The sequence below is a fragment of the Podarcis muralis genome, chromosome 8 (genome assembly GCF_964188315.1).
Source record: "Podarcis muralis chromosome 8, rPodMur119.hap1.1, whole genome shotgun sequence".
In the NCBI taxonomy this organism is placed as follows: Eukaryota; Metazoa; Chordata; class Lepidosauria; order Squamata; family Lacertidae; genus Podarcis; species Podarcis muralis.
Window position 1 is genome coordinate 45,325,092 of NC_135662.1, and position 26,941 is coordinate 45,352,032.

Consider the following 26,941-nt stretch of genomic DNA (forward strand, 5'->3'; position numbering starts at 1 on the left):
AACCCAACACTTAGGGAAAAAGAAAGGTGGAGTCCAAGCGACATCCCTCTCAGAAAAGACTAACCAGCCAGACGGTGTATAAGCGCATCATAAACGGGATTGAGGCCGCGGAGAGAGGAACGGGGAGAGCGGCAGCGCATTCTTTTCCTTCCGCCCTGGGAAACCGTTGCCCCTTTAAGAAGGCGGTTCCTGGGGCCCTTTTCTCCGCGCCCATTGGAGCAACGTGTCTCTGTCATGGCAGCCGCATGCAGTCGCTCTTCCAGGCAGGTCGCAGCAGTCGGGAGAAAGTGCCTTTCTTCCCTTGTCCCCGGACTGGTGAAATGATTTGACAGATGTATTTAAAGAGACCTGCAACTGGTCTCGCCTTCTGTTTGTTCTACTTGTCTTCTTATTTCACCAACAAGGTGAGGCTGAGAGAGCTCTGCTGGTTTAAACTGCCCTTTATTTCGACTTTAAAATTTTCACAGGGTCGCAAGTTTTGGCTGGTCTGCTAGTTTTTATACCTCGGAAAATCGAACACACTGTTTGCCTTTTCTCCCCCCGCATCGGTGAGCTTGTGTTTCTCTGCGAGTCAATGAACAGCTGCTCATTGATTTTCAGTTTGTTTCGAAAACTGACTTTTCTCCTCGCAGCGACTTGCAGCTACCGGAATCGACTTTCCTTTAGCCCGCTCTTAAACCCCACATGGGATGGGGGGAGGACGGAAGGGTCCTCACATTTATCCCTGGAAAGCAAGAGGTTAATGAATAAACTAAATCAATGGCGTTATATAGTTGCCTTAAGTGGATAAAATAGAAATACTTCTAGGGCTGTGTGAGAACTCTTAACAAAACTCAAAACAATTAAAAATCATGCACAAAAGGTCATATGGGGTTATCACATCCCACTCAGCCTTAAAGTATATACATACAGACAATAAAACATGCTCTCAAGCGATAAGAAAATTGTGGCAGTTTTATTTGTATTATCATTTGAAAGCACAATGTTTTTTTGATAGTTTGTATACACAGCAAGTCTTAAATATTTAGGTTTAGGACTCTGGGTTTTAACTATTAAGAAAGAATTTACGGATTTATTCCATTTAAATGTGTTGGCTTTGCCACCCTGAAGTTAGAAGAAAGGAAAAAAACTAGACACATTTACTTGGGAGCAAGTCTCAATGAGGTACTTCAATACAAGCTTCAGACAATTTTGTTCCCTCTTCTGTGACAAGTGAAATGTGTAACCTTTCCAGGATCTACAGCCACTTCCAGACCTAATCTGTTGCTGCAAAATCAAGAAAAGTCTTTGCAGTTCCTTAAAGACTAAGGCTGCAATCCAAACCCTACTTACATTGGAGTAAGCCCCATTGAATTCAGTAGGACATACTTCTGAGTAGACATGGTTAGGATTGTTCTGTATTAACTTTTGTGTACTAGATCTGACAAAGTGAACTGTAGTTCAACAAAGTTTGTTTGGAACACAAATGCCTGACAGAACGTGTGTTCCTGCCTGCCCCCCCATCTGCTTGTGCCATGAGATCTTTAATAGAGACCCTCTCCTTGAGCACCTTCCTTCATGGAGATGTGTTTTGCATGCACCAAGGAGAGGCCTCTTCTGTGGCAATACCACATATTTGGATCTGAGAGGTACCTGGCACTGACCGCCTTTTTGTGCCAAGTTAAAACATTTCTATTTGCTCAGGTATTTTAAAGAGTTATATTGTCTTAATCTGCTTTTAGTTTGTATAGTCTTGTTTTGCCCCGTAGTCTATAAATTGTTTGACAAATGTGTTATTCCATCTGTAGCTTTGATTAATTCTCATATTTAATGTATTCCGTTGTGGAATCCACTGAAGGACAGCTTAGAAACAGTTTACATAAATAAAATAAATTAGGCAATCTTGTATTTGTTAGTCTTTAAGGTGCTACAAGTCTTTTTAGCATCTTTTTAGCATCTGTTACCTTTAAAACAGAAAAGACTGGAGTCTTGCAACATCCTTTAGAAAAATCAGATTATAGGAACACAGGGATGGATGAGAAGCAACAGGCTGTGGTATTTTCAAGGCAGAAAGCAAATGAACAATGAAGTTCAAGGGGGAAAGTATGTAAGAATAGCATGTAATTTAATCAACCAAATTAAATTACTTGCTCTCTCTCTCTGTGTGTGCACTGTGTGTATATATATATGTTGCTTTGGTTTGGTTTATGGTTAAGGCAGAACCGGCAAAGGTCATGAGAATCCTATGCAACAGGTAGCTTCTAAGGCTTTACTTTAAATCTTCTTCAGTTTACAACATCTACTTGCAACTCCTATGTTTGAATTACGGAAAAAATGTACATCTGATAAGCCAATGAGTTTGGTAGATTCTCTTACTTGAAGTGGTCACTTAGTTAATTCAAATTGCACTCATTAATAAGTAAGTTCTGTCCCAAGTAGCCTATTCAGGTCAGGGCTAGCTATGACTTGTTTCTTTTTATTTTTATGGCTGGGTTCTGTTTCATTGCCTGATCCATTGCATCCATTGATTTCTGTTAAAATTACTTGAAAAGTAAGTAAGTGTGTGTGTGTGTTTATGTACTATCCCCTAACTTGGTGTTTTGTCTTCCAGTATGTTCTGTCTGTCCTGAAATTCACCTACCCTACTCTTTTTCAAGGGTAAGTATTTCAAAAGTGCATTAAAAATGACAGAATAAGTACGTAGGTAGCTGTACCAGACAGAGGCTAATGTTGATGTCTCATACACTTGCTGTATATCCTCATCTGGAAAACTCCTATATGTTTTATTGTTACAACATGTTATTCACTTGTCCTAATTCTCAGCTCTCTGCTTCTGTGTCAAAAACAGCTATTTTTTCAACAGCCCCTCCCTGTAGCTGAGGGGGAAGGAATGTGCCATTTTCTAAGTTTTGATAACTTTCACTCCCCATTTCAAATGTTCAAGAGCTTCAAATATGTCAGATCCTATGGTCAGCCTACTTCCCACAAAACAGCAGAGGAAGGCAGTTTAACCAAAATCACAAGGCTGATGGCAGAGTGCTCAAACTCTTCTGAGGAAGAGATTTGATTGGTGGTTTAAAATTGACAGCTATGGAGGGAAAGGGGGGGCCAAGACCAAGATGGTGTGAAAGAGAGTTCTTATTTTCACAGTGGCTTCTGAAAGTCTCTGTCAAGTTACAACAGTTCTTAAGATTCTGTGTGACAAACCCAGACAAAACAAATGTAAGCTGATGATTATTTGAGTGAGGATTATCTAATTATGCATGAGGTAAAAAAGTGAATAGAGAGAAATGTATCTCCAGTAAGACTAGAAAATGGGATCACTCAGTTAAGCTGATGGGCAGTAGACTAGATTGACCATGTTGTGTGGGGGAGCTGACATAATGCCCTCCAGATGCTGTTGGACAACAACTCCTATTATGACTGTTGCCCTTGCTGCTTGGGCCATATGGAAGTCCAACAACATCTGGAGGGCATGATATTGACGACCCCTGCTGAAGTGGCTTGCTTTGGGCCACCCAACAAGTTCATAGCAAGACTCATAGCTTATACAGTGGTACCTTAGGTTAAGTACTTAATTCGTTCTGGAGGTCCGTTCTTAACCTGAAAGTGTTCTTAACCTGAAGCACCACTTTAGCTAATGGGGCCTCCCGCTGCTGCCGCACCGCCAGAACCTGATTTCTCTTCTTATCCTGAAGCAAAGTTCTTAACCTGAAGCACTATTTCTGGGTTAGCGGAGTCTGTAACCTGAAGCGTATGTAACCTGAAGCATATGTAACCCGAGGTACCACTGTACAGCTTACCTGACACTAATTCATATAATATATATATATATATATATATATATATATATGCATCCTAATCAATATTTGCATTGCAAATGTTGGATATACAAACTAGCTTCAGTGTCACTTCTGCAAATGGCCTTAGAGAAGGAGAAGTTGGCTTAAGCTCTGTTCCCTGTGGCCTCAACAGGTGGAATCTTTGATTTCAGAATTTAGCAGTGTAAAAGCTTTGTGGTTTTGCTCCACTTAAGCAGCTGGTGCTTTAACTACAGGTGCGGGTGCATCTACTGGCTCTGCAGCAGCCCAAGTTGCCTGTTAGGAATATAATTTCTTGTTTTGTTCCATCATCATAATTTTATTTTGTTGCTCTTTATGCTGCCAGTCCAATGACTGAAGGCAGCATATGATCAGACTGTGTCACTCATGGAAGAAGCCTCCACTGTGAGTAATAATTGACTTTGGTTAATTGTTTAGAAACAGAACATTGTGCGTGTTTCAATTGCAGCTGGCAGACACTAGTTGGTGGATTTCTCCTACACATTTCCTGGAAGATTGGCTGGACTGAGATCAGCAGCAGTTCAAGGTACAATGAAATTGCAGTGTAAGAATATACAGACGGTATTCCAATTAATATTCACTGGAACATGTGTCATCTTATTTCAGATACTTGGCTGTGGTTTTTACCCCATAATGTTGCAAGAACTGTGTAGTGGTAAAATAATAATAAACATGCGCACACTTTTTTCTGTATGTAACTGGAGTGTTTTCTTTATGCTTTTATATAACTTTGCGCATATACTCATGAGATTAAAACCATAGGATAGGCCACGGTTTCATCAAGTGTCTGTGCACAAGTGTATAGGCTTTTCTCTTCCAGCCCCCTCTCCCATTCTTATATAATTAGCATGGTCAAATGAAGCTACTTCCCAACTCTATAGGGCATTTTAGACTGCATACAATCTAGAACTGAGAAATCTGCTGTTTGCAGCTTAGTATGCAAGATCACTTACTTGCTGTTTGACTGTCTATCCCAGGCATCCCCAAACTCTACCCTTCAGATGTTTTAGGACTACAACTCCCATCATCCCTAGCTAACAAGACCAGTGGTCAGGGATGATGGGAACTGTAGTCCCAAAACATCTGGAGGGCCGAGTTTGGGGGTGCCTGGTCTTGCCCAGTTATGAACTGTTTGGGATACAGTTTTAGGAATAGCTGATTTATTCCATGGAAATCTAGTCTGATGTTTAAATTGAACACATTAAAAAAACACATTAAAAAAACCGTCATGAATTTGAGAGGCAAAAACCTACAGAAAAAAATACTTCATTTTGTCCAGGGTTATGTACGTAAGTATATAAGAAGAGCACCCCCCCTCCCGATCAGGCCAGTGGCCCATGTAACCCACTATCCTGTTCTCCCAGTGACTAACTAGGTACCTATGGGAAGTGTGTGAGCAGGACCTGAGTCCCCCACTGCTCTTTCCTCTCCCAGCAACTGGTGTGCAGAGGCATAATGCTTCTGGAGGTGGAAACAGAACATAGTCATCCTGCCTAGTAACCATTGTTAGCCTTCCCCGCTATGAATTTGTCTAATCCTCTTGTGAAGACATCCAAGTTGGTGACCATCACTTTCTCTTGTGGAAGTTGGTTCCTGTGCACTGCGAGAAGAAGTATTTCCTTTTGTCTGTTCTGACTCTTCCAGCATTCAACTTCTTTGGATGCCCCTGTGTTCTAGTATTCTGAAGGAGGGAGAAAAACCTCCCTCTCTACTTTCTTCTTTCCATGCATAATTTTACACACCTCTAACATGTCCTCCCCTAGAAGAATAGTGACCTGTGACATAAAGATCTGTGCTTGGAGAAATTCATTCCAAGCAACATCAGTAGTACTGTTCTTCCATTTGTAGAATGGCTGCACATCAGGGGGACAGATATCTGATAGAGCTCCAGGGTAAGGGTGGCTTAAATGTTGTTCTCGTCACCCTGATGCTTTCTGTTAAAAACCAAAGCACTGTTGTCTCCTAACTTGGTTAAATATTTCCAGTTACAGATAGGTAGCCGTGTTGGTCTGCCATAGTCAAAACAAAAAATTCCTTCCAGTAGCACCTTAAAGACCAACTAAGTTAGTTCTTGGTATGAGCTTTCGTGTGTATCTGAAGAAGTGTGCATGCACACGAAAGCTCATACCAAGAACTAACTTAGTTGGTCTTTAAGGTGCTACTGGAAGGAATTTTTTGTTTTGGTTAAATATTGTTCTGCTTTGGAGCTTAAGACTTCACTCCACTAGATGTCAGTCTAAGCAAGGTAATCCTAACACAGAGACTTTCCTTCTCCCTGCTATCCTTAAATAAAAGATGGGATGCAAAGGATGGCATGCTGCAGAAGACCTAAAGATAAAAGGGGAGGAGTGTAAGGAAAGAGGCACTCCTTAGGGTACCCAGAACTCAAGCAATTTAAAGCTTGGACATGGAAAGGAGTACGCAGACAGCATGGATGAGGCAGAATAGGAAGTCTGTTTTCAAGAGGCATGCTTCAGAATTCTGCACTGGCTGCAGCTTCTACCCTTTCTTCAAATGCAGCTTCATGCAGAATGTGTTACATTAGGCAAGGGGTCACCAACATGGGCATAAAGGTAAAGGTACCCCTGCCCGTACGGGCCAGTCGTGTCCGACTCTAGGGTTGTGTGCCCATCTCACTTAAGAGGCTAGGGGCCAGCGCTGTCCGGAGACACTTCCGGGTCACGTGGCCAGTGTGACGAAGCTGCTCTGGCGAGCCAGCACCAGTGCAGCACACGGAAACACCGTTTACCTTCCTGCTATAAAGCGGTACCTATTTATCTACTTGCACTTAGGGGTGCTTTCGAACTGCTAGGTGGGCAGGAGCTGGGACCGAAAGACGGGAGCTCACCCCGCCGTGGGGATTCGAACCGCCGACCATGCAATCGGCAAGCCCTAGGCACTGAGGTTTTACCCACAGCGCCACCCGCGTGGGCATGGGCATAGCCAGGATTTATTTTGCGGGGACAGGCTTTATATTGGGGTGGGGCAGAACCAAATTATCTGTGATGAAATTAGTCAGTTAAGTATTTTTATTTATTTACTTGATTTGGGGTGGTAGCTGCCTCCCCTGCCCTCTGGCTATGCCCATGGTCACCAACCTTGTATTTGATCTTTGTGTTTGAGCTTTTAATACATATTCCGTACAACATGGAAGATTACTAGCTTGTAGAAATATCAGCACTGGGGTGTCTTAAGATTTTGATCAGCAACAATGATGGAAGACTCAGGCTGTGTGCAAGTCATGAGTTCCTCACTCTGTTCAGTGAGCCACAGAATAAATGAGATTTTGGCTGTTGGCTTCCTTGGTGCCTACAGTTCCCTTCAGTCTCATTTGCAGAAATACTGAGTATCATCAACCCCAACAGATTTCAAAGTGGGTGGGGTGACTCATATTGTACTTGTGTCTCTGCCTGCAGATGGAAAGATATAGGAGCTGCTTCTAACTCCTTCAGAAATCTAGATCTGAAAGTAGGCTGTTTGTGTACACATAATTCTCCAAGAACCTCTGCATTTTGTGTCTAGAATGAACAAACTATGCCTTGGGTGATGAGTGCATCCACACAACAACCTTAACTTGCCTATTTTTCCATCAACAAAGGAAGCCTAAGGATGAGAGGGGTATTTAGATTTTGAGTGTGTGCTGAAATTTCTCTGATTGAGATCTTTTAACTCCTTCACAGAAGAGTTATCTGCAATGCTCTTTGGGTAGATGCCATGATGATCAATCTAGATTTGTAGCGTAGGCATGCCTTGTGATCACCAGGCTACCATTTCGATTCATGGAATACTGCATATTTCTTTCGTACTTGTCAAGGAATGCACAACACAGTGCTCTCTGCAAAGTCATTATAGCAGATTCTGAGCCTGACTGTTGTATGGCTTGGCATGTTGGAGTGATGACTGTTGTTGAAGCATTTCCCGTAGTGCTAGACATTCTTTTCCAGCCCTGAAAAAGAATCCCTCTTGGCAGGATTGAGTTCTGAAGTTCCATCGTGGGAACGGTTCTAATGGCCTTTTCCATTGCATTTTAGATGGTCACATTGGACATGCAAACATTTTAGGGATTCCTGAGACTTCACATTGTGGTCAGTGATCTCTGTTTTCCACATGGAGACCTCATTCTCAAGCTTTAGGGCTTTATTTTTCCACTGCTGCTTCAGTTCAAATGACATTGCTTGTTTTAAGGAGGCATCTGATTTGAAGTTACCAGCAAAATAATTATAGTAGTTGTCAGTTTGATCCAGATAAGATTTGGGCCTGGTGTGAGGAAAGAGAATTTATGTTGTATGAGCAGAAGTTGGATTGAATTCAACTAACTCATTGGTTGAGCAGAACAACATACTTAAAAACAGAATCAGGAGATTACACTGTAGAGGCATGTCATCATTGCAGCTCCTCAGAAGAGCTAACCCAATAAGGATACTTGGATACACTCAAGCCAAACAGGTAGAAAATCACCACAGATGTGCATCTTTGCAGCATGGGAAGAGATGCCAAGAGATGTACCCTAACTTGCAGAGCTTCCAACTTCCTTCATGGCTCTTAATTACACCTGGTCCAGGTTCATTTCCCTTTGTTTAGTTGGGGAAAATGTTTTGGGTAGATGTCTTTTGATATCGTTTGTATACAGAATCTGGCATAGTCGTAACTGTATGCGCCATTTGTTTTTACAGATCTGAAGTGCTGTCATGGCTTCCAGCTTCTGCACTCTTTGTGGGCATTATTTATGCAGGTTCCAGGGCACTGTCCAGACTGGTAAGATACAGGCAAATGGAAACTAACATGCTTTTTCATTTGTTGGTGTTAATGTTTTACTCCAGATAGCATACTAAGGTTAAAGTCATTGGCCTAACTGAGGTTAAAGTCATTTGTGAAAACACTAACTGCTGTTTGGAAGCTGTAAGCATCCTCTGGAGCAAGTTTCGGGAAAGTGGGGGAGGAGAAGGGGCAAATCCCGTTGCACAAGTAGAAATCCTTGTGTTGACTGGATGGTTGCTTTGCAAGCAATTCCCTAATTTTCAGCTTTGTGTGTTATATTGTCCCTATATGTGCAGTGGTGACAATAACGACCACTATTGCAAATATGCATGAACAGTATCAACAAGACTGAAATGTATATCTCCAGCTGTATATAATGCAAAACTGATAATTAATGGTGAAAGAGGTTATATATATATATTTTAAGCAAGCTGCCTGGTCAGTCAATATAGAGATGACAAATGGGTATAATGAGCTCCAACAGCAAAATAGCTAAGAATTCTCAGCACAAAACAAGTCACCCTTAACAGGAGCCAGAGTTCATTCCCTTCCTCTCTTTGCTTTTGCCCTGGGAATTAGCACATGAAGCACTTACATCCTCTGATAAGGCAACTGGGGAAGTTTAGTCTATGTGACTCTTCCTTTTTCTGTTGACTTACATCCCATAATCTCCCCCTCCCCACTTTTTTTCTGTTACTCCCGCCTCTTCAGAATCTACTGTTATGATGAGGCCTCAGCTCATTGTACATGAATATGAAAGATGCTCCATTTTGACACATGAAATAGATAGGAGCATAAAATGCCTTTTCATTGTTGTTAACATGATTCCTAAATTAGTGCTCAAATGTCTATTGCCCCTACTGTGGTGCATCATATAACTACATATAGATTCATTTCCAAATCAGTCGAGCTGGTTTTAATTATGATGTTTGCTTTGTCCCTTTGTTTGGTGAGTAATTCTGCGCTGGATGAGAGCCAGTGCGGACACGTAGTGGGGAGACCCGGCTTCAGATTCTTGCTCTTCCCCAAACTCAGTCTCAGTTCCTCATCTATAAAATGGCAGTGTTAAAATGGGATTGTGAAAACACTTGAAATGGGTTTTTTTTTCCTGCACTTGAAATGCAATCTACACAGTGGCTGTAGAAATGGGTCTTACTTAGCTGTGAGGGCATGTGCCTGCCTATTTCATCTAAGAATTTACATTTCAAACTGAAATGAGAATTTCTGGAACAACAACTGGCTGAGATGTGTTCGTGAGATAGTGGAATTGAGGAGATGGCAATTTGCTTATGCTGGCTGGACCAACATACTGAGCTTCCTTTTATAAAGACTAAAGCTCCTAAAAAATATCATCAAAGACAATAGACATCTGGCGAAGGTTAGCTGAGCTGGGCAATCTGGAGCCACTGTTGGCAGCAAAACACATTTCTCTTGGCTCTAGAAAGAGCCAATAGCATATGGAAGGGGAAGGGGTGTGTGAGTGTGTCTGTATATACATGTGTGTGTTAAAACTTGGCTGGAGAAAAGGAAAAATGTAAATTCTGGTGTCAGCTTTCTTAGACATTACTTCTAGTATTTCCTATTATTGTGCTCTAGTTCAAGTGGCCTGTGTTAGATGACGGGCTCCGTTTAACTTTCTGCCTCAGCAGCAGTGAGGGGCAGCATAAATGGTAGGTAACAAGGCCAGCAGTGGAACTAGGAACTGTTCTTTGTTTTTAAAATATATCTGTACTGATAAAATATAATCAACACTGACCACATAACAAAATGTACATTGCAAAACATGATGTGATGTTTTTACAAGAGATTAACAATAATGATTGGCAAATTATTGAGCATGGGCAGCATGAATTGTTGTTTTTTGATCCTACTGAAGACCAGTCAACAACTGACTGGTTATGTGCCATGCTTGGCTGTTCATTGAATACCATTTCTTGCAAATTCCCAAGTATTTAGAATGTACTTTGTTAAGTGGCTGTGTCTTAGGTCCAAATAATTTGTTATGGCCTACATGTTTGTTTCTACAAAAAGCATTTCTAGTGAAAAAATACAAGAATAACAGATAAATTGTTTATACAAAATAAAATAAGATCAGTGGCAAACACCTAAAATAAGTATCCTATCAAATAAAGCTCTTCCAATAATTTACAAATTCCGTTTTATACAGAACTCATTTATAGTAGCCTTGCATGCACGACTTAGAAGACAAATTCCAAGTTTTCCATATAGTTTCCAGTTTAAACGTGGTTCGTTTTTGGAGTGATGAGAGGAGTTTCATTCCTATGTCCCACAAATAACCCAGAGATGCATTTTAAATAAAAACACACATTCTACTCATGTAAAAACACCAGGCAGGCCCCACAAATAACCCAGAGATGCATTTTAAATAAAAGGACACATTCTACTCATGTAAAAACCGGACCATCCACGGGCCAGATTGAGAAGGCGAATGGGCCACATCCGGCCCCCGGGCCTTAGGTTGCCTAGCCCTGCCCTAAACGTTTTGTGAATATTTGTACTTTTGTCCATTTACTGTATTTATTTCCCTTGATTTGAACTATAAAATGGTGGTTTTCTTGAGTAAAAATGAGAGTACCCCTAAATATATTTTTAGAAAAAACAGCCCAGGGTATTTGAATACACATTTTTGCATGGTTTGTTTTTTTTAAAGTCACAGTGGGTTAATAAAGAAATAGATCAGAGTTTTGAACATGCATGAAATTGTCAGACTGAAACTAGGCTAAACATTCTATCCCTTCTTGGAGACTGCACTGTTTTTCCTCATGGTGCTAGTTCTTAGTGCTATGCTCATGGGAGAAATGTAATGCTTTGTGCACCACCTCATTTCATACCTGCAAACTCCTACAGCTGTTTATAAGGGAAACTGTATCCCTAGAAATATCTGGTTTTTAGGACCCCCCAAGAGAAACATGAATAAGTGCAGAAGAGGATCTTTCCAGAATCTGCAGTGCTAATCTTATTGGTCACATTTTCTCCCTTGACAGCCAATTCCTATCTTTCTTACCTTACACAATGCTGCAGACGTTATAGCTTGTGGAATCGAGGCATTTGTGCAGAAAGAGGTATGACAAAATGAATTTCCTGTGTTGTTAACAGCCTGTGCCAGGGCTTTGGAAATAGTGAAATTAGTGTTACCATGTTTTCCCAGCTCTGCTAAATAATCCAGTTACTAATTTTATTTTATTTTTAATAAGGGAAATACTTCAAACTTTTCCTTTCAGAAATGGAAAGAAAATTATTGAATTCTGTGGGAAGAATATGTATTTTGAAGTCTGTAATAGAGCAAAAAGGGAGCCGAATGACGGTGTCACTCTGAAGATCCATAAATAGCTCAGATCATTGAAACAGAGAGGGGGGAAAATGCTGATTTTGATGCAGTCCAAGAGTTGTATCCTTGGTAGTTTTGCCTTAGTGAAAAACCACTTCCACAAATTGGGACAACCAATATTTTTCAACTTCAGCCCTATAGTATTCTGTTCCAGAGTTCCCAACTACCAGGAGCAGCTTTCAAAGGGAGGAACTTAAGCAGGTAGGAAGAATTGGTGAAAATCAGATGCCCCAGCTTATATAAGTGGGAACTCTTTCCACTAAGGCTGTGGTGAGGAACATTTGGTCTAACTGAGCCCTCAGTTAAAAGCTATTTGAAGTATAATGTAGATCCTACCTGAACAACAACAGGGAGGGAAGGCGCATTTCATGGAGAGAGGTGTTTGTTTGTTTGTTTGTTTGTTTGTTTTTTAAAAAGATGAGGCTACCACTGAAAAGGCCCTGGTGTAGAATTAGCATTTTGCAACAGCTGTAGCTTATGAATCCTCTTTAAAGGCAGACACACATAGATTGCATTACACTAACCCAGTCTAGAGGTAACCAGGGAAATATCTGCTACAACCAGATAGGGTCGCAGCTAGTAATAAAGCAATCCTAATAACTGCAGATAGCATTAAGTCCAGGAGGACCCCCACCCGCCAAAAAAGTTGCAAACTTTGCTTTTGGCTGGGGTATGCGTGCAATTTTAGAAGCTAATTTATTTAGGAACTATTTCAAGTTGAGTTCATTTTTTCTTCTACAGGTACCACAATAATAGAACTTGCATTTGGAAAACTGTCAGAAGTCTAGATGCATGTATAATAACACATTTTCTTTCCAGTGTTTTGATTGCATTTTATTTCCTTTCTTAACAGCAGACCTCTAGACTAAAAATCTGTAGGTAAGTTTCTCAATGTATAAGTCTATAGAGTTTCACAGAGGGCCTAGATTTCTCACAGATTGCAAAGTTGGTTTTCTAGTCATCATAAACTTCAAAAAGGACAAGTTTTTAATGCTTAAATACATACTTTGCTTTGAACATACAGATGAAACTGCCTAGAAATTATATTACTCAGCAGGTTGACACACAGAGGCCTACCATAACTTCTCCAGGTGAATCATAATTCCATGGTTCTTTTTCTTGACTCATCTCTTGGAGTTGTCAACACAGAGTTAAGCCTCCTTAAGTTCATTAAAATCAGTGGGCTTAGGCATCCCTAATTATTCATTGGATTTAGGCCTAGGACCAATTTGAATTGGGTGTATCATTATTAAATTAGATTCCTTTTTAAATACAGTACAGTATTGTTTCAGAGAATTATAGTAAGTGCTCAGAAATATGTATCTGTATTTGATGAGATTTGGATCAGAGGGGATGAAATAATTGTGTTTGTGTGCATATTTTTTCAAAATGCTTAAATACACAATTTCCAAAAGACCTTGACAAAAGAAGATTGTTCACAGGCAAACAGAACTATGAGAAGATATTATATAAGAATGATTCAGTAAAATATCTCAAAAATAATAAACATATTTTAACTGTGTTTAAAAGTAACTCAAGTTAATAACTTATGAAAACTTTTTGGAATTCAGGTGTTTTTGTATTAAGCCAGTATTCCCCCCCCCTCCCCCGCAGATTATAGCAGCTTCAGAGAGGTGATTTGCATTGGAGAAACGGTGTGAGAGAAAGGACTAACTTTTTCTAGCGTTGCCCACATGGCCAATTTTATCCTTCTGTGATGGATAAGTTACTGTACTTGACATCATGTGACACCAGGTGTGGGATAACCAAAGTGCGTCCACGACAGCTGCAGTGGGGCTTGCATTTGGGCAGTTTACATTCAGCTCCAACTGCAAGCCCTGCTTTTGGCAAAAGGATTTGCAGCTGTGGTTTGAATTCAAGCTGGGTCTGCAAAGCAAGAATAGGGCAGATGGGGTCATGACAAAAGTAGAAGGGGATGTTGTAAGAAGGGGCTACTACACAATGTGTGTCTTAGCTTTTTTTCCTCTTCCCCCAAGGGGCAATTTCATTGTCTATGTTATTCTCATCCATTTGATCATGCTTGTTGCCTGTCATGTGGCAAATATAGTAGTAGTAGGAATAATAACAAAACTGAAAATTATGAATAAAGCCAGGGCAGGGCTTTGGTTACAGCAGTGGCAGACAATATTGGACTCCAGTGTTGGACTCCAGCTTCCATTATCACTGACTATTGGCCTTGTGCTGATGAGATTTGGAGTCCATCATCATCTGAAAAGCACCATGTGTGCTATCCCGGGGTCACCATGTTTGAATTGAGCATGCAATCAAATCTCCATTCAGCCCTGAAGCTCACTGGATAACAATGGACTGGTCAATATTTCATAGCTTAACCCTAACTTACAGGGTAGTAGTGAGGATAACATGTACTTCCTTGAGCTATTTGGAGGCAGGATGAGATAGATACAGGATGAGATAGACAGATGGATGTATTTAATGAAATATAAATATATAATTCCTCTGAGAATGCATTGCAATGAATGTCACTCTTTCTTCCATGCAGAGTGCTGACTCTTCTGGTAGCAGCAGGGTGCCTTCCTTTCTGTGATCCACAGGTAGGTAGGTTGGTTTAAAAAACACCAATCCTAAGATTACTGTGAAATGGCTGTCTCCTTCCATTTGTCTTGCTATTGGATTCAGGAAGTGAACATTCCCTCTTGATTGTGATTGGCTATTGAGAGGAAAAGACAGGAGGGCACAGGCCAAGCAACAAAACCTTTCACAGAGGCAGGTCCACCATAGCAAGGCCTAGGAAACAGTTTGTGAAAGGAGTCTAATGCTTTTCAGGTATAAAAACCTTCTTTGGGGCATCTGCATAGAAACAAGGGCTTAAAGCTCTATTTTCAAGCGAAATCTTTGTTTCTGGATCATTATGTATATATGGATGATATTTTAGTCAGCCAAATAAGTTTTTTTGCACTGGAAACACATTAGGCACATTTCAGTAAATTGTTTTAGTGCCTCTGGAAGTCTCCTCTTCTCTCCCCACATGCATTATTGCACTTGTTTTTAAAAACATACAGCCATGTCCATGTTTACTCAGAGCTGTTTTTCAGCTTTGAAGAGAGAGAGAATAGTGGGGCTGTCTTCTCCGTGAGCCTGCCTGCCCACCCCTCTCCTTTGCAACCCACCAATATCTGAATTAGGTCTGGGTGGGATGCAGAAGGTGGCCTTCTCTGTGCCCGCGGTTGGTTTTCAAACTCTCTCCCTAGGGAGGCGCCTCTCGCCCCCTCTTCCATCCCTTTTAAAACACCTTCCTTTTTCAGACAGGCATCCATCCAACCTGCCATTCTCTTAAGTTTTTAACCTTCCTGGTTAATTAGCTTTGAATTGTGTTTTACCTCCTTTTTTTGTCCCTCTTATAATTTGTGTTTTTCTTGAGATTGCCCTCTGTTAAAAGCTGCCTCAAACATTAATGGAAAGGCAGGCTAAAAACTTTTAAAGTGATTAAAACAAGATTGCAGCCATAGCATGGAAGAAAAAAGCCAGTAGTGAGTGCCAATGAGAAACCACCACCCAGATCCCTCTCTCCCCAAGGTAAGGCCTGTCTGTGGGGGGCTCACACATGTCCTACACTTAGAGAGAACATGTGGAAGGGTGGGGGTTGTGGAGTTGCAAGCCCTCCACCACCAACACTTGGTGTGACCAGCCTCCACCCCATCTTCATGTTCATACATGGCACAAACAATCTATATGCATATCAGTACTCATGTAGCGCTCCTCCACATGAAGGGAGACCAGAGTCAAAGTCCCCACTTTGTTGTGGTGAAGCTCTATGCTGGATGCGATCCGTGCGGTGAGGCAGAGCCACAGCCACCCTCCCACCACCAGCACCACTGCAGCTTACTTGGAAGGAGCTGGCATGGGGCAGGGTGGCAGCAGAACTGCATAGTCCTGACCTCACCAGCACCTTGCCCTACCGCAGGTCCCTCCAGTATGCTGCAGCAATGCTGGTGTTGGGAGGATGGCTCAGTCCCATTATGCGGGCTGCTGCTCTGCACATACACTGTTGGGCATGAATCAAGGTTCTTAACATGCCAGTCAGATTTGCAGGCATGGACACAGCACATCTTGGTGGCAGTGGTTGAGCTAGCCCTCAGTCCTTCCCATAAAGGTAAGGGTACCCCTGACCATTAGGTCCAGTCGTGGCCGACTCTGGGGTTGCAGCGCTCATCTCGCTTTACTGGCTGAGGGAGCCGGTGTACAGCTTCCGGGTCATGTGGCCAGCATGACTAAGCCGCTTCTGACAAACCAGAGCAGTGCATGGAAACACCGTTTACCTTCCCGCCAGAGCGGTACCTATCTACTTGCACTTCAACGTGCCTTCAGACTGCTAGGTTGGCAGGAGCAGGGACCGAGCAACAGGAGCTCACCCCGTCGCGGGGATTCAAACCACCAACCTTCTGATCAGTAAGCCCTAGGCTCAGTTGTTTAGACCACAGTGCCACCCGCGTCCTCCAGTCCCTCCCATACAAAGCAGATAATACCTTGTGTTACACCAGGGGTTGTCAACTTGGTCCCTACCACCCACTAGTGGGAGTTTCAGGATTCCCGGTGGGCGGTAGGGGTTCTACGCCACATGTTACTGCAGCACTGGCAAGCGGTAAGGAAATTTTATCATCAAGAAAAATGCATTAGTGGGCGGTAGGTATAAAAAGGTTGACTACGCCTGTGTTACACAATGAAGTCTGTTTTCGATGTAGATACCCAAACACATGTCTTATTGTTTTTGTTGCTGCTACATGAAAAGAAGACATGATATCAAATGACTAATAAATTAAACTGAAATTGATACAAAGTGGCAGCTCTTTTTAATATATTGTTTTTCCTAGAACATTTCTCCTCCAGCAACTACATCTTGGAACCATTTATGAAGGAGGGTTTATCTCTCTTTGCTTTGATGTTGTATTTTACAGTTTGACACAGATGGCTATTTTTGGGCCCTCATCCATTTGCTATGCATTGGTAAGTTTTTAATAAATTTGTGAAAATTAAGCTGTAATGCATAAGTGCTGCTCCTTTTCATTTTAGTAGCGTTTCGGCTGAGGCTCCCAGTTTTCTGGCTTTTGTCCCTCAGTACAATAGCCAACAAATTGCATAAGCGGAGTTTGTTTGTATTGCTTCCACTTGGAACAGAAGCTTATTGTGTGTTCCTTCCAAAGGTATATGAATGAATCCAACTTTGCATTGAATTGTATGACACCATGAAAATGGAAGGGAAAACAAATATAGGCAGATCAAAGCTCTGAAATGATTTGGAGAGAACAGAGCACTGAAGAGTGAGAACAAATAATGGAAATGAGATTTTGATCTATACTGGTTGGAAATAAATGCATAACTACAAAACTGGGCATTAGCCAAAGTAGCTTAAATGCTGCATAAAAGTTTAGATTTTTCTAACTGCAAATAGATTTTAACAATCACATTGATACCAAATTTAAATTGGTCCCTAGCTGTCCACATTATGACTTGGGGCTTATCCGCTTCAAAGTGTTTGCATTTCTGTAGTCCACATGCCATTACCCTCAAACAACACCATTCTCAATGCTTTCCTCCTATAAATTCAGCTTTATCCTATATGGAGATAATCCAGTGTTGAGGGAAATCAGACTCCAAACTGCTCCAGATCATTTTTGGGGGCGTTTTGTGGTGGGTGGATCAATTGTCACTTTCTGCTACCCCCCTTTCCATGCCCACTACCTCCTCTGTGATTTGATTTCTTTTCCAGCAGTGTTCATAACTATTTCTGGTGTGCACCTGAATATTTCCCTCCCCCTTGATCCTTCAGATTTGCACAAATCCAGAAAACTGCACAAGCAAACCACATCAAACATTTCAATACCCAATATTTTGCCCAGCATTCTGAAAAATGTGTGCTGAGAATCACTTTAATTGCTTTTAGTTCTTTTTCAGCCCTGCTTGTAACTATTTCTGATGGCAGAACAGTCTCTCTCTCCTCTCTGATTTGCAGAAAACCAAAAAACTGCACAAGCAAATTTACAGTTGCCTGACCACGTGCTTTTTGTGTACTTCCTGGGTGGGGATTTTTTTTTAAAAAAACAGGCTGCATGCACCAGTATCTGCATGCATGTGCCATGTTGATATTTAATCAGCATTACAGAATCAACAAATCAGAAGGAGGGGGGAAGCATAAAAGGGAATGTCTACTGGTATGAATGGGAAATAGTGAAGTTGCTTCTCATATAAAAATTCAAGTACTTGTAGGTGTACTACTCCTTCTAATCTGAATGGTGGTGGGGATAGATAAACGGCTAAATAATGCTCAAGTGTGGACTTTTACATGTTTTGTGTCCTTTTATTCACAGGGGCTTACAAAGTATATTATAATTCATGGAGACCTAATTCTCTAAGGTGATTTCCCCCTTGTTTTTAAAGAGGGTAAAAGAGAAGAACCACCATTACAGAATAATAAAAAAAGATCAGGAGAAAGAGGTGTAATGGTTTTAAGGTTTAATGTTTTACTATGTTTATATATATGTTGGAAGCTGCCCAGAGTGGCTGGGACAACCCAGTCAGACGGGTGGGGTATAAATAATAAATAATAATTATTATTTTAATTACAGATTGTTTTCATGACTGTAAGAACAAAGGGACTGAGGCACAGCTGTATAGTCAGTGATAAACTGAGGTCTCCATATCTCTGTGGTCAGTAGAATCCTGATGGAGACACTTTAAAAGAATTGGATAGCACGGGGGGGGGGGGGAGCCAACCCAAGCATCCAAATTAGAATGAATAATCTGTGCACATGGTTAAAGATTTGAAGACAGAACAAGTTTTTGGGGGAGGGGATAAAGAGGAGGGAGGAAGGGGGGAAATTAGGATAAATGAGCAGGGACAAAAGTATATACTATTATGTATAACTAATAGGGGGATAAAAAAAATTCCTTCCAGTAGCACCTTAAAGACCAACTAAGTTAGTTCTTGGTATGAGCTTTCGTGTGCATGCACACTTCTTCAGATACATATGCACACGAAAGCTCATACCAAGAACTAACTTAGTTGGTCTTTAAGGTGCTACTGGAAGGAAATTTTTTTGTTTTGACTATGGCAGACCAACACGGCTACCTATCTGTAATAGGGGGATGATTTTGATGCATGTTATTGTTAGATTTTTGACTGAATGATTTTTTGACATCCCTGGATGAAAGTGTGATTATAAAGGGGGGGGGGAGAGAGACACTTAAAAAAAACACTTTAGGGCCCCCCTTAGTTTACAGCACCCCAAATGAATAAATTCACCAAGTAGACTATGGCAAGAGCTACCTGAAATACAGGTGAAACTCGGAAAATTAGAATATCGTGGAAAAGTTCATTTATTTCACCTGTATATGGTCATGAGTCTGGAATAGTGAGCTGTAAACATCACTCCCCTCTGTATCTCACACATACAAGAGTTACTTACAGCGTGGTGGATTTTGCTTGTGTGCTGCTTTGAGAGTGGGTCTTGGCAAGAACGCAAGGTTTACATACGATCAATCAACCATTTAAGAGCAAATTCTTCACTGCAGCTTTAATGCTCATCTTCCCTCTTTTCTCCCAATTTAGAAGGATATAAATTCTGTCAAGGACATAATGGCTTTGCAACTGGGTCACACGGCCTAGTAATGTAGTTCTCTGAGAGCGTTTCTGTCGAGAGGGTGTTATGGTCCTGCCATTTGACTCCTTTAATGTTAGCCGCAATTCAAAACTCTGTGACTTCGTGCTTATCAAAGAGCCAGACAGCCATGAAATGGTTGGGAATAAATTTAAAATAATGTTAGCTAGTTAGTTCTAATCCCCCAGAGCAGATTTGGGGTGTGTGTGTGTGTGTGCTAGGAGGGGCGGGGGGAGTCTTACTCACAGTATATATTCCCCACTCCTCTATAGACCAGAACCCTCTAAATGTTGCCTGATTACAGCTCCCATCAGCCTTGACCCAGTGTCCTTGCTGGCTGAGGCTTTTGGAGTCCAGTAGCATTTGAGGCACAGGTTCCCCTCTCCTACTGTAGGCCAGCTACCCTGCTAACTTCCGAACATGAGGAAAATAATGTTGCCTTTCATTTATGTTTTGGACAGGAGTGTTATACCTGGAAACTTGGCAATGCCATTTTCAGGAGTCAAAACACTGTCCCGGCAATTTCTTTTCAGCTGCAGGGCAGAAATTCTGGGAAGTTGAGCCAGGGCTGGTTCTTACCTGTTCTCATGGCCTGCAAGGGTCAGTCTGGCCTGTGCACTCTCTATGACTGGCGGCTCACATTGAATGGGGTTGTGTCCCCTGGATAAATATAGCTCTCCACCTTCCCCAGGGCAATTCTTCTCTGGCACTCAACCAGGAGTGCAGAGAGGTTGTTTGTGTGCTACTGAGCTGTGACTGAACTCCTGTGCCAAAGTCTTGGGTTTGCCAACAATAGTCAGGCAAGCAGAAATCAGAAACATGGGTAGTTTTGCCCAAATCAATATAAAGAAAACATGCCATGAGTAATAATATAACATTAACATCATATAATTGGTTTTTAGGGATTCTTAGGTATAATATTTGGTGGAAATCACTGTGTCTAGACCTCACCCCCAAGTAACAGATAAAATGATTTTCTTCTTTTAGTGATTCTCAGCAACAATATATAAACTATGCATTCAGGTAAAACTTGCATTCTTTCTTTCTCTGTTTGTTGTTTTGCTTCAGGGCAATCCTACCTGGGTTTGATTTCCTTTGGAAGAGAGAGTAGTGAAGACTTGTGCCTTTTGGGGGGGGGGGTTTCCATAATATTTGCTTTATTTACAATTCTACAAGTAGAACATAAGTGTAGGTGAGCAGTGCATGCACCCCCACTGTTTAAAGAGAGGCATCTTAAATTCCAAGGTGCTTCCAGACTTTATCTTCCCTCCCCTGCCATTCTTCACATGCACACCCCTCCACCTGCACCCCAGCTCCCTTAACTCAGTGTTTTTTATATTGTAATTTTATGTTGTGAATTGCCCTGAGATCTACAGGTATAAGGTGGCACACAAATTTAATAAATATAATAATAATAATAATAATAATAATAATAATAATAATAATAATAATTGGTGGGGAAGGGATGTGTCACCTTATGGAGGCAGAGAGGGCTTGAAAGTGAGGAGGCAAGTTTCTTTTGAAATCTCAGGAAAAAGAGTAGCTGATATCAGATTTCCAGAGTCATGACTGCCACTTTCTTTTAGTAGCATAACCACAATTAAGTATGAAAAAATGATTTGCATAATTTATTGCAGAACACAGCTTTTCTTGGGGCAGAAATTGAGGGTTTTTTTTTTTTTAAGTATAGTACTCAATCTGCTCCAAACTCCATAGACACCCAAGTTGGGGGGCATTAATGGGGTCAATCATATTCACTTTAATCATTCATAACAGTGAAAGGCAACTGAATTTTTTTATTAGCAAGATCATGAGGTTATGGGGCTCCAAAGCTGGTTTTGCATGCATTAATAGTTCATTATAGAAGTGTGACACACTCTCAACAGTTTAAGGTATAATTTCATGCCTCAGAGCAATCACTGCATTCTGAGGAATCTAAATGGAATTTTGCCAGAGGGGAAAAGCATAAATCTCTGGCAGCAATGTTTAAGAACCTTGCATTGACCTTATCACACATGCCTATATACACACAAAAATAATCCTATAGAGATATCCATAAAACATTTCTGGTTATTGTATTGTTTCCTAAAGTGATACTGTCTGATGTGTGATGGCAGAGGACAAAACCTCACATCTACACACTTTCTATTGCCCTTTAGCTCAAATTGCAGAAGCGTCTACATTATTTAAATTACAAATTTGGTAGATGGCATAATCTGTGACATCGTTGTTCAGTCTGGGGAATTAATACCGTGCTCTCTTTTTTATTTTTAGTGTGGTGATGTTGGCTTTTGCATCCCACCCAGCAGGTAAAAGAACTAAAAATTATAACTGGGTTTTTTAATTATATGGGTATGTATGGTTTCATTTTCTTACATATGCTGTTTAGGAATATAATCTGTTAGATACACCCCCCCCGATCTGTAGGTCTGTGTGTGTTCAGGTGCACAGGTGGGTCACTTGCATTTAGGTAGGTATCTGTTCCTTTTTATGGAGTTAGCTGATCTGTACATACAAAACTACATCAGTGGGGAGTGTCTCCTTGCACTGAAATTATTGGGAAATCTTTTCTAGAAAGGGAGTTCTGTTTGCCTATCATAACAATTGCATGTAGACCAGGCATAGGCAAACTCGGCCCTCCATATGTTTTGAGACTACAACTCCCATCATCCCTGACCGCTGGTCCTGTTAGCTAGGGATGATGGGAGTTGTAGTCCCAAAACATCTGGAGGGCCGAGTTTGCCTGTGCCTGATGTAGATCATACCAGTAGATTGAGGTGTGATTTAACAGAGAGTTTTAGAAGCCGGAATCAATCTTGGAAACTTGGTCATACTACCTGATATTTTATTTTGTACAACAGAAGCACAAACATTTATTTCTGTTACTGGTTTTTAATGGGATATAACCTGGTCCAAACTGTAATGCTGAAACTGAAGTTCTGATGCTGTCTATTTAGAATGTTAGTTGTGTGCTACACCTTCTCTGAACCGCAGAAAGCTCAGAGCACCATGCGGATTTACAGATTGAAATATTGGGGGGGGGGGCTGGAGAGTTGGGGAGCCTTTGCAATTAACTGTCATTTATAAATTGGCATGTTGAGCCACCACATAGAGTGTTCCAGGTTTACAGCAATATTGGATCAGTCCTTCCAAGGCCAGTTTCCAGCTATGTTCTCTCATATTCTTCTAAGCCAGTAGTGGAAACAAATTAATTCCTCATGACCATGAATATGCACACAGTGAACAGAGCTTATGCTTTTCCATTGGAAAATGCAGTATCCAACATAGATCTTTTTGCAAGTGGAAATGTGTTCACTAAAAACACACCACTTCCTTTTCCTGCAACCTCTCTTTGAACTGCTAATAAGTATCAGGTGCAGCTCAAAATGGTGAGAAAGGGGCCTTGTAAGAGTAATGGCAAATTAAGGAGTCCAGAAGCTGTAAAAACATGTTTAAACCAAAGGATACCTGTTAAATGGAGTTTCTGTATAGAGATTTAACTGAGTGTTTTTTGCTAGTTTTCCCATTGAATCAATTGTTTTATTCCACAGGTGATCTCTTTAGTGCCTTGGAATTTCCATTCCTTTACTTCTACAGGTTTCACAGCAGTTGCTTTGCCAGGTAATATTCCTTTACCAGAATGAGTTTGTCAAAGTTAGTGGCATGTAAAACCTGAAAAGGACAATGTTTTTTCTGGCACAAACCACCGAAATGCTGAGAAGGATCAAGAACTCAGTTCTCTCATTCTTCTCCACATCTTCCCACCCCCCACCCCCCTGTGAGCTGGGCTTCTCAAAGCATATGTTGTGCGATATTTTTCCACAACACTTTTGGGATGTCAAAATTGCTTGGCATCCTATGGCAAAGTATTCACTGAAGGCATCTCTTGAAGGCTCAACATTGGATTAGTCTTCATAAATCACATTGTTTTCAGTGATTACAAAGAATTAGACCATAATACCCCATTATTAGCATGTGGATTTATTTGCCTGTACATCTTGTTATTTGGAGGACTTTGCAAGTTAGTTAAAAGGGAAAAGTTTAACCAAAATCCCATTAATTCAAGTGGAAACTGCTTGCTACCCAGGAAGAATTGAATTCTTTGTTGTTCATCTCCTAAGCATGTAGTAGTACATGTTGCCCAAAGTTCCATTTATTTATTTATTTAGTGGTGAGATCTGCCTCTCATACTGCTGAGTGGCTGCCTAGTTATTTTTAGGTTCAAGTGTGTCCAAAACCCCTAGTTAGGCCGGTCTTTCTGTATTCTAAGTAGTCATGCCCAGGATTGTACTGTAAGGCGATTTACAATCCTGGGAATATCTGCTTAGTGATTAAGTGCCATTGCTTAATTTGAAAAAAACAAAAACAAAAGCTTTGCTCTATTGGACATGGCTATAAATTTTACAGCAACATTTCCATGGGTTTAGCTGCTGAAATAACAATAAAATACATGAATATAATGAATTAAATGAAATAATAGAATATTTGTATCCTGCTCTTTCACCAATAAGCTCAGCTTGGCTTCAAGCTTGATGGCTGAGTAGGTATTTGAATCTGGGTTTCCTATATCCAGACAGAATGCTGTAGCCATTACAGAACGCTGGCTTGGATCCTGAGCTTGGATGCTGCTGGTGGGAACATCCTAGGATCAGGTTTCTGTTCCTGGGATCCTGTCACCCATGGAAGAGGAGTTTGCTCATCCCAAAAAGTATTTCCAGAAGGATGGTGGACACTGTAGAACAGTATTGCAGCAACTGCAGGAGGAAGGGGGAAACTGGTGAAAATTACCTCCTCCTCCCTTCTGCCAGTGGGATTCTGTGCTAGATCTAAAGCTTCCTGTTCAGAGAAAACAAACTGAGGAGCCAAGCCACTGCCTTTTGCCCTGTCCAATAAACACTGCAGTTTTCAGTGTTCATCTCTGTAATGCTGTTACTTTTGAAGGATGTAAGGGCCTCTCCAGATGTCATTTCTATGGTGCGTTCCTGGTTATTTGTGCTCATGATGGTTATCGTGGTCGTTATATTTGATCCCACTTTCAAAACTGTTAGTGCCTGCAGACATTTCAGAGTGGGCTTACTGCTTTGTTTTCAGCCAGTGCATGCTCCATAGTTTCCTGCTGAAATCCTATTGCTTTTTATTCCACAAGTATTCCAGGGGTTGTTTGCATCCAAAGCAGCACTAGTGGAATTCCAGTGAGGCAGTGGCATTGCTGTTTCCTCCCTTCTGCACATCCACCAAATCTTATTTGGAGGGTCCCCCAACCTTCTGGAACACATTTTCAATGCTTGTAGGGGGCTATGGGGTATGGGGAAGCTTCATTCTCTAGTGTAGGTATCTTGCACTAGTACAGGCTTCCTCAAACTTGGCCCTCCAGATGTTTTGAGGCTACAGTTCCCATCATCCCTTACTACTAGTCCTGCTAGCTAGGAATCATGGGAGTTGTAGGCCAAAAACATCTGGAGGGCCAAGGTTGAGGAAGCCTGCACTAGTAGAACAAAAGTGTTCTTCCCCAGGGTGTTCCCTCCCCCCAGTTTGTTGTGCTATAGTGCAAGTGCCCTCACAGACAACAATAGTGCAGTAATATTCTGGAAGCATTGCAGAACATCTCATAAAGTGGAATGATTTGTGGGGATGGTCTAGTATAAATCTACCACTATCGCACTATTATTGTGTCAATGACATCTTGCAGAATACACCCTCCGGGCTGGAGGGATCCTTAGTTGAAAATGAGAATTCTCTCCATTAATGGTGCTGTCTACTACCACCTTCTGCAGCGGTCTTCTGGGATTCCTTCTGACCTTATATACAATGAAGCTGAAAAGCAACACATCCTCAGGACAGTATGCAGCCTGGAGTTTCCTAGCAAAGGTAAGGTGTGTGCAGCTCTGTTTTGGTTAGGTATTTAAGAATGAGCATCTGTCACTCTTTCATATAACTCCAGCCCATTCTCATTATAGTAAAGGTAAAGGGACCCCTGACCATTAGGTCCAGTCGCGGACGACTCTGGGGTTGAGGTGCTCATCTCGCTTTATTGGCCAAGGGAGCTGGCATACAGTTTCTGGGTCATGTGGCCAGCATGACTAAGCCGCTTCTGGCAAACCAGAGCAGCGCACGGAAACGCCGTTTACCTTCCCGCTGGAGTGGTACCTATTTATCTACTTGCACTTTGACGTGCTTTCGAACTGCTAGGTTGGCAGGAGCAGGGACCAAGCAACGGAAGCTCACCCCGTCGTGGGGATTCAAACCGCTGACCTTCTGATCAGCCAGTCCTAGGCTCTGTGGTTTAACCCACAGCGCCACCCGCGTCCCTATTCTCATTATAACCTACTGTAAATAGTTTTTTCCTCCAACTATACTTTATATCCACCTTTATTAGATGAATGGATCATTAGAGTGGCAAAAGGATGGTATTCATCCTCTCCTCCAAAGCAAATTAATGTGTGGGGTGGTAATTCTAAATGGCATTTGTGATTATCGGGTCAAACTGGGCTGCAGTATTATTCTTGTGTGATAATAATTTGATTTTTTGAATGCACCTGCAGATTAATGTATCTGAAGAGGTGAAAAAGTCAAGGGTTGAATCCCACAATAAAATGACATATATTCATCCAGTGTTACAGTATGGAACTGTATCAGTTTCTAGACACACCATTTTGGTTCATCAGTAACGGTTTCCATGGTGACAACCTCATTTCTGGTTACACTGTTATTCAGAGATTAGGCTCCAGATTGTATCATGGATAAAATTAGTGGCAAAGTGACCATTGGCTTAAATAAGACAACCGATCCGATAATGATTTTCATGGTGATCATAAAGATCATTTTTTTTAAAAAAAATCCTCAATATTGTATCCGTGATATGTTTGGGTTTTTCAAATCCTCACAGTATCCTCTGTGAGCATTGCATGTTTCACATCAGAGAACCTGCACATGAACTGCGAGAGGGGCAAATTCCTCCTCCTTTGGTTTCCTGTTCAAAAAAACATGCGTGCGAACACTCATTCTGTTGTCTTAATTCAGTTTAAATTTTGAGTCCTAAGTACGTCTTACGTATATGCCAGAATGCATATATAGAATTAATCAGAATTTGACAGTTCAACCTGTGTGCAATTTCAATATCTGAACAGGATGTAGGGGGAAAGATTGGGGCAGGTGTCTTGTTGCAGCTTTAAGCAAGTTTTTGGTTGGTTTCCATAGAGATAGCTTGATAATAGTCGTGTAGCATCCAGCACTAATTATTGCACTGAAAGTGCTTCAAAGTCTTCAAAACTGTCTCCATAACAACACCTTGGTATCTAACATAATTATTAAATTTATCGAGGAAGTGGAATTAAGTGTCCCTTGCTCTTTAAAAATACAACATCAGTAGATGTTGGTCA

At 41.3% G+C, this 26,941-nt stretch overlaps 1 protein-coding gene across 5 annotated transcripts in view; it reads left to right on the forward strand.

Moving 5' to 3' along the window:
• The first annotated feature begins 219 nt into the window (after positions 1–219).
• The window catches only part of SLC35D4 (solute carrier family 35 member D4), a 39,242-nt gene continuing 12,520 nt past the window's right edge, over positions 220–26,941 (forward strand). For 2 of the 5 annotated variants that reach the window (XR_013393947.1, XM_028737178.2), the window contains exons 1-13: positions 220–404; positions 2,591–2,637; positions 4,270–4,347; positions 8,495–8,576; positions 11,585–11,662; positions 12,782–12,807; positions 14,450–14,501; positions 16,863–16,911; positions 18,273–18,318; positions 20,550–20,585; positions 21,837–21,871; positions 23,114–23,183; positions 25,337–25,430. Coding sequence is in view for 4 of the 5 variants with exons in the window: in XM_028737178.2 (XP_028593011.1) it covers positions 333–404; positions 2,591–2,637; positions 4,270–4,347; positions 8,495–8,576; positions 11,585–11,662; positions 12,782–12,807; positions 14,450–14,501; positions 16,863–16,911; positions 18,273–18,318; positions 20,550–20,585; positions 21,837–21,871; positions 23,114–23,183; positions 25,337–25,430 (765 nt within the window). In the remaining variant the exon portion in view is untranslated. The remainder of the gene's footprint in view (positions 405–2,590; positions 2,638–4,269; positions 4,348–8,494; positions 8,577–11,584; positions 11,663–12,781; positions 12,808–14,449; positions 14,502–16,862; positions 16,912–18,272; positions 18,319–20,549; positions 20,586–21,836; positions 21,872–23,113; positions 23,184–25,336; positions 25,431–26,941) is intronic. The other 3 variants (XM_028737179.2, XM_028737182.2, XM_028737183.2) reach the window with 3 other exon arrangements.